Below are 7949 nucleotides of genomic sequence, written 5' to 3'. Positions count from 1 at the left end.
TGGTTGCATTTTACAACAGCATAAGTTAAAAGTGATTAAATTATCCCGCTGAGATTGAACATAGGGGACTGTGGACACAAAAGTTCAGCTTATAAGCACATTGACATTAAAACGGCAATGGCCACAGAACAAATAATGGCAATGTGCTCGTATCTGTGGCTCAAAAAGCTTAATATACTCTCTGTGGTCGGAGCTGTACAGTTGCAAAAGGCAACGTAAAATAAGAAACGTTCGAGATAACGTCGAGACCGGTGTGTTTTGGCACATTCCTTCCTGTTCAAATGCATTCTTGAAGTATACAAAGTGCGACAAAAACACATCCCATTTCTGTACACATGATTGTGCGTATTCATCTCGGAGTCAATAAAAATGACAATACTCATAAAAATAATGTCCTCTTTGACTGATTTAGAACACAAATAGCTTATTTTAGAAAGGTCAACCCTTGCAGAAAAGTACAGCGTGTATCTGCGATGGGAGACATCACTCCTCCCGGTTCTCTTCCTCTGCTCCTTCACTCTGAAGAAAAAAAAGCTCCCGCAGGCAACCGGTCCGCTCAGCAAACATCCATATATCGGCTGGAACCATCTCCTGACCTCTCTCCAATATCCTCAGTGTCTCTGTTTGTTTACAGTTCATCTCGCTGGCACTCCCCTCCCTCCCTCGCTCCTGCCCTGCTCCTACTGGCTCTCGGAGTTGTAGTACTGGGCGTCTCCTGGCAGGGGCTGACCGTATTTGTCCACGCACCAACACAAGCCACGTTTTCTGCCTTTGGACGGACGGCACTGCAAGTAGAAGAAGGAGAGTTATAGCGGCTTGAGGAACACAGCTTCAATAAAGCCGGCAATAGTGAAAGAGGCGCTGAAGGCCCTGTATTATGCTTAGAAAAACGTGACTTCAAATGACCTGTGCGTATGGGAAACTGTGAGGAGAGACTCTGCTGGGCAACTATCAATTTAAAACCTTTTCTGTCAATTTATTGCAAGCGTTCTATCGTATGAAAATAAGACAGATAATGGTTGAAAATGGCCCAAATTGTCCATATTGACTGAATTCAAAAGTCAAGTTTAAATGTATGTGTTTGCTATGGTGATTCATTTCATTAAAACAAATCAGAGGTTTTTTTTGGATATCTTATTGAGACTTGAAGTGTTACAGTGTCTTAAAGTTACAGAAATTGTTGTCATCCTTGTCTTTTGGGGTTCAAAGCTCAATAAATCAGGCTTGTAAGTAGATATTAACAAATCTAGGAAATAAACAACTTCCGAAGACTGAAAAACCTTGAGTCGACAGGAGCTGCATTAGCACAGCAGCTGTAGCTACAATTTGAGAAAAATGAAAATGAAGCCACAACTTCCCATATTAATCAATGGAGAAATATGTAATCAGTGCAACAGTGTGAGCTCATTATGTTAAGAGAAAAACAAGCCTAAAACCTCAAAGTTAGATTGCGCATTGTCTCCTCTTTGATTGTGTGGAAGTCTAAATCGGCCACCTGGTCTTGCGTATTGATGCAAAGTAAGTAATAATGTATATATATTTATTATTTTTTTGTAAAGTCCCTCCTTCCTGGATCTCTGCAACTAATCAGAGTCTAGTATCCCCCAGCGTTGACCAATGAGACAAGCTTTTCCTGGGGGGGGGGGGAGGAGCTTGATCGTTTGAAAATTCTGTTCCTGTTCTCCTCGCTTTGAAAACTTACAGTCCATCACTTTAAGCAACAGATGATCTGCAATGGAGCCAATTTGAGCACTGAATCGATCAGAAGGCAGGTTGACCATGGAGGGTCACCACCTCATTTTTTTAGCACTTGAAAGGAGACAGCCTGTGTGACCCGAGTATCTCAACCATGCATGAAACAAAACACAACCCGGGTGTGATCTTTATCAGAGGGCAACATCGCAACACAGTCAAAAAATGTACAATATGTCAGTGTAGCGGTGAAATTGTGCTGAGTCGCGGCTACTCAACACGCTGCGGTATTTCAAACTCACACATATAGAGAGCCCTTTAAGGTAAACAGAAAGCTGGTAAAATATTTGCTTAGTGCCGTTTGTGAACAACTCCGAACCGAGATTCTATTTTGAGGCGCTTGGTGGCCAGTGCGAATCATCTGTTGCTGATTATACCCCACAGCTCCAAATTATGGGTACTACAAATGACTTACTGAGTCTGTGGAGCTACCCAAGGGCTGTTATTTTACTGCCAATTTTACTAAAGGTCAGCCTCCACTCTAGTAAAACATGCAGCCATTCATTTCGAGGGCTAAAGGCGAATGCTCGGCACTGGAATCAGGGGCTAATCACTCTGGAAGTTGGTGGAATTTATCAGTGCAGTACTGTATAGGGCTGCATTGTATTAAAAAAAAAAAAAATCTCCCTTGATTTGACATGTGTATGTAACAATCAAGACTGCTCATAACTGTATCTGCTAATCAAATATAAGAATCATATGCATTTCAGAACATGGCTTCTCGATTACAGGTTTTGCAGAAGTCCTCAGTGAGAAAGGGCATACTTGTCCTCCTTGTACTGTCTACTTAATTAAACGATTTACAATTTTCTAATTGCGAGCCTTCAAAACCGCTATTTCGACTGGATTGCGATTAATTGTGCAGCCCTAGTGCAGCAGCCAAAGAGAGAGCCCCCACCATTGCACAGACAAGGTTTCAGTTAGTGGGCCAGTGTACTTTTTGTAATTGACTGTGGTTGTAACTTAAAGCAAATAAAATACGAGTACAAATTGTCCAGCCGGAAAAGTCCATTAAAGAACAATTTGTGCATGGGTCCAGGCTTTGCGGTCCATATATTTTCACTTATTAACAAGGAATGTTATTTTTTTTCCCCTCCATAACCATCAGACAAAAGTCCAAATTAAACTGACCAAAGTGAAATGTCTACTCTTTTTTTTTACTGCCCCAGGGCTCCGCAAGGAACACTTCGTCCGTTTTACATAAACAAAGACAATGAGGCTGGCGTTGCAAAGCCGCTTACGGGATGATTGTAGGTCAAGAAGAACACTTAAGCAGAAGAAGAAGAAGAAGAAGTAAAAAAAAAAAAGGTTTTAGTGATGCAGTGGCGCGGGAGCCCTAAATGCCTCCATATGAACGCTCTCGGAGAACCACTCATTTATTACAAACCAATCGTGGGTGAACCATGTAAGCGCAGGGGACGGCTGCCTGCTCTATTTCTGGCTTCGGAGTCCGGCAATTATGGGGCGAGCGCATTGGGTGCCGCGGCCACCTTGACGTCTGTCTCCCTGGGAGGGTTCCCGTTAGCCGGCCAAGCGTCGCGCAGCCGTGAGCCTCGCTGGGGTTTGGGCCCGCTGTGGTCGCAGTCTCTCCCGAGGGGGGGCTGAGTGGCGGAGGAGTCCCGACCTCACTGGTGTAGCGAGCGGCGCGGTGATGAGGCTCTAATAAGGAGCGGTGAGCTGCACGAGGACAGGCACAACTGTGTAATTGGGGACGCAGCGGGAAGCTCTAGGATACAGTCGAGTAACGCTGGGGGAGAAAAAAAAAGGGAAAGCCCTTCACTGCATTCAGACACACTGGGGAGCTGTGCGTAGGGCAATAGCTAAAGATACTGCATTCAGACACTTTTGCAGAAGATCTTTTGCCGAGTCACGACAACCCTCCTCATACAGAGGGAGGAAAATGTATGTGAACGCTTTGGAATTTCTCATATTTCTGCCTAAATTGGTCATAAAATGGCGTCTGATCTTTATTCAAATCACAAGAATGAGTAAACAGTGTCTGCTTGAACTAACGCCACCCAAACAATTACGTGTCATCATATTTTTAATGGCCATAGCATGTAAACATTCACAGGAAAGCGTGGTATAAGTAAGTGAACCCTTGAATTAAATAGCTGCTGACCCTTTGGCAGCAACAACTGTGTTTCCTGTAGCTGCAGATTAAACACTCAAAACGATCAGGATGAATCTTAGACCAATCTCTTTGCAAGTCCGGTGCAGTTCAGCGAGATTCCTGGGTTCACTTACTTATTCCAAGCTGTCCTGTGAACGCTTACATGTAATTACCAATAAACATATGATAAAATGTCAATGTTGGGTTAGTGTTTGTTTAAGCAGACACTCATCTACTCATTCTTGTGATTTGAATAAAGATCAGACCACATTTTGGGACCATTTCAGGCAGAAATGTGAGAAATTCCAAAGCGCTCACATACATTTTCCTCCCACTGTATGTATCTTCATCTAGACTGTTTTTACATTTTTGCGTCCTGTAAATGTGTAAAATCTGTATATTGGTATCTATTTCTCTCAATTCTTCCTCGCTTTATTCATATTTTTGATTATTCATCGTACAGTCGACTCGTTGTATCATTGACTGCGCTGTGACCAAGCACTTTCCTTAGCGATCATAAAAGTTAATTTGAAATAGTCGTATATATGTTTTGTCATGAGATTTGGGTAATGACCGAAAGGACAAGATCGCGAATACAAGCGGCCGAAATGAGTTTCCTTCGCAGGGTGGCTGGGCGCACCCTTCGAGATCGGGTGAGGAGCTCAGTTACCCGAGAGGAGCTCGGAGTAGAGTCGCTGCTCCTTCACGTCGAAAGGAGCCAGCTGAGGTGGCTCGGGCATCTGTTCCGGATGCCTCCTGGTCGCCTCCCGCGGGAGGTGTTCCAGGCATGTCCTAGTGGGACAAGGCCTCGTGGAAGGCCCAGGACACGGTGGTGGGACTATGTCTCCGAGCTGGCCTGGTGTCGCCTCGGGGTCCCCCCAGAACAGCTGGAGGAGGTGTGTGTGGACCGGGAAGTTTGGGCATCTCTGCTGAGACTGCTGCCCCCGCGACCCGGCCCCGGATAAAGCGGAAGAAAATGGATGGATGGATGTTTTGTGGAAGAAACCTTTTATATGTATTTTATGTGTTTATAGCTTGTTTATAGCTATTATCAAGCAAGGTTACAATGTTCTGTAGTTTATTCTTTTGGCCTTCAGACCTCTTACACCGGATCAGAACAAGTTTGGTGTCGAGTCCAGCAGTCCACAACTGGTGGATTGGGGCCCAAAAGTGGGTCAAAAAACCATGGTCAGTGGGTCGCAAGCTTTTCCCAGAGTAGAGAACATTTCTTTCCGTTTGTTAAAATGACTGATGAGGATTTGTTTTGCAAACGACTTCCCGTTTTATAGGCTTTTTCATTGATCTGAGGAGAATTGCAGTATCTTACAATATATTTAATACATTGAATGGCAAAGTGTTATTTAGTTAGTTTAGTTATTTGTGTCACAGCTTGTCATTCCTTGTGATGGTGGGATCCAAAGACTTTGACACTATGAATATCATTGAAACCTCTGTGTGATGTATACCGCAGTGTGGGCTGGCGTTTGGTAAGAGGGAGACAGACTACAGATTACTGAAACAAAACACCACTCCAGGTGTGTTTTGGATGCCGGTTTAGCATTAATACACCTTTAAAACCTTTTTTTTTTTTAACATTATACCTATGTAAAACGTATGTGCAATATAAGATGTAAAATAGTCTGCATGAACATCTTACCTGCTTTTTCTTATAGAAGCCCTTCTTGTCGCAGTTTGGTATGCGGAAACCTCTGGGGTTGAGTATGTCTGTAATCTTGAGGCTGCTGAGTATACTCTCAATCTCTCTGCGACATGGACCCTAAACATGAGAGAAAGCAGACATGGTCAGAGTCGTTAGCGCTGTTTACCCAACACATCTCATTTACACACTCTCCCTACAGCAGGCGGCCGGCTCATGGGCCTCATTTAGCAGTGACGAGGCCAAGCCGGCTGCTCTCTAAGTGGACATTAACAAAGCTGACTCACGCTGCATCGCATTCTGAACATTGCTGTAACAATCGTATCTGCGACATGAAAGAGAGATGAAAATAAATTCCTCTGGCTCACTTGTACAGGCTTAACAGCTTTGCAAAGCTGCTTAAGGGCCTTGCACTTGACACAAAGCGAACTGAAAAGAAGCTCAAAGAAAAATCCAAAAGCCTGCTCCTTAACTCCCCGTTCTCCAGTCACTAATCAAAGCCAGGGTTACTTGTGTGTACTCACTTCATTGGACTAAGACTGGTTCAAAATAGCTGCAGGGCTTCCCAATATGCACTCACATGGGCCAATCCATCACTGGCTGGCTCTAGGTACGGCCGGCATGCGGACGCCTTGTGGCCAAACAAGCGCCTGACCCGGGTCAGCCGCAGGGCCATGGTACGCGCACGCCGTCATGCCATACTAATGCTCACCACGGCTGCCAAGTGCCAACACTACTGCCCCAAACATTTCATCACCGCAGGGAGCCAGAGGACCCAAACACAGGGCAAGAGCAGAAAAAAACATTCCTGGTGCGTGCTGGGCAGTGGTTTACTTACATACTCGGGCTGCAGTTTGGTCTCCAGAGAGAAGTTCTGCTGGTCTGTGATGAGCGGCCCCGGCACCACCTCTAATTTGAAGCTCTGCATTCGCTTGTGCTGCTCCTGTCGCAGCATCTCCGACTTGGCAGAGGGAACATAGGGGTGAAGCTGAGGTCCCATGGGTGCCAGGGGTCTGTGGGTGCTGTATGCGGTCTGGAGGCCTAAGCTTGTGGCATTCCTGTCTTCTTCGAGAGTCTCAATGGGTTCTGCTAGAGTCAAACAACAAATACAGTAGAGTTATCCATGCTATCCCCATTTGCTCAGCAGATTAGAGACCAAAGAGTTAATCTTGAGGCAATTAATTCAGTAAGCTATTCTTTTGTAAGATGCAATAGCAACACTAGGCACATACCCAGATAGGGGAAAATCGGTATAGAACTGTACTTCTAGAAGTCATTTTATCATCTTTATGTTCTATCATCTTTATGTCTCTTGATTATTTGCATTATTTCAATAATTTCTCTAATTATGTTCAAATTGTTCAATGTGATGAAGATTAGCATTGTCAAATAAGCTGAATGAAAACAAAAGGATAGGCTATGTAAACATGCCACACATAAATACTACAAACTTGTCAAAGTTTGTAGTATGCCAAAGGCAAGTACAGTCTAAATTTCCCATTATCTTGTAACATTGTCATCAGTGCAGTGAAGGAAGGCTTACCTGGGAGCTCATTGACTGGGGGAGTCAGTCTGACTGCGGGACGTTTGCTTGTAGCGTTGGCGCATATGCCTCGACCTTCCAGCAGAGCCTGCAGAGGTTTGGTCTCTCCGGGCTGCGGCTGGCAGCTCAGCCCATCGCCGCATCTCCCCGAGTACACCCCGCACGGCTGCCCGAAGCTCAGCGCGCACGTCATGCAGCATCCGCAGCCGGGCTCCCGTACTCTCTCGGCGCAGTCCTTGGGCAGGGGTTTACACAGGAGTCGAGCTACGGTGTCGCACGGCTCGCAGCGTATCACCGGCCCCACCGCACTTGACCTCCGCGTGAAGGATGCGAGGAAGGAAACCAGGAGCAGCGCGCAAAAGCAGCACGGCATAGCGGCGCACGAGAGTGATGTCAAACAAAGTGAAGAAAGTTGTCTGACTCCGGGAGCTCGCGCTTCTCTGTAATTCCCTTAAAGCCACTGGACACAACATGTGAATATATAGAGACGGTGACTGTAGGCACACCCCCGAAAGGCTTGCGGTCGAGTCTGAGCTCACAGCAGACACCGCTGAGCCACTTCGCGGACAACTTCATTCAAAATTACGAAACAATCAGAGGTGGGTAGTACTCCGTTACACTTACGAAGTACATGTACTGAAGTAACTTTTTGAATAAACTGCACTTTTTTTTCATACAGTACTTTTTACTACTTCAATAATATTAAAATTAATCTGTAATAAAATACATATCTTAAAGTGACAGATTCGGATGTAGTTTGTGTTTTGTTTATTTAATTTTTCATAATGATGTTTTTTTTTCCCTTTGAGAATATTAAAATGTCCACATTATTTCATGTTGTGTTTCTCATATTGATGTCACTATTGAAACATGAATCAGACTTT

General features: G+C 44.8%; 1 protein-coding gene across 3 annotated transcripts; it reads right to left on the bottom strand.

The window, feature by feature from the left end:
* LOC306972324 (insulin-like growth factor-binding protein 3) lies at positions 1-7580 on the bottom strand. Of its 3 annotated transcripts, XR_013793492.1 has the most exons (5): positions 7066-7580; positions 6361-6611; positions 5523-5642; positions 3243-3429; positions 1-785 (listed from the first exon to the last, which is right to left on the bottom strand). XR_013793492.1 is itself a non-coding variant. In XM_079568907.1 (4 exons), the coding sequence occupies exons 1-4, from the start codon at positions 7436-7438 to the stop codon at positions 681-683; spliced, it is 849 nt and encodes a 282-aa protein (XP_079425033.1). In that variant the 5' UTR covers positions 7439-7580; the 3' UTR covers positions 1-680. The 3 variants fall into 3 exon arrangements, 2 of the variants coding, with proteins under 2 accessions (XP_079425033.1, XP_079425034.1); XM_079568907.1 differs by lacking the exon at positions 3243-3429; XM_079568908.1 differs by lacking the exon at positions 3243-3429 and having other exon boundaries at positions 6361-6608.
* Between the last annotated feature and the right edge of the window lie 369 nt (positions 7581-7949).

This window comes from Gobius niger (assembly GCF_951799975.1).
Source record: "Gobius niger genome assembly, chromosome: 13".
Taxonomy (NCBI): Eukaryota; Metazoa; Chordata; class Actinopteri; order Gobiiformes; family Gobiidae; genus Gobius; species Gobius niger.
Note: the sequence above shows the minus strand (reverse complement) of the source record. Positions and strands in the feature narration are given on the sequence as shown.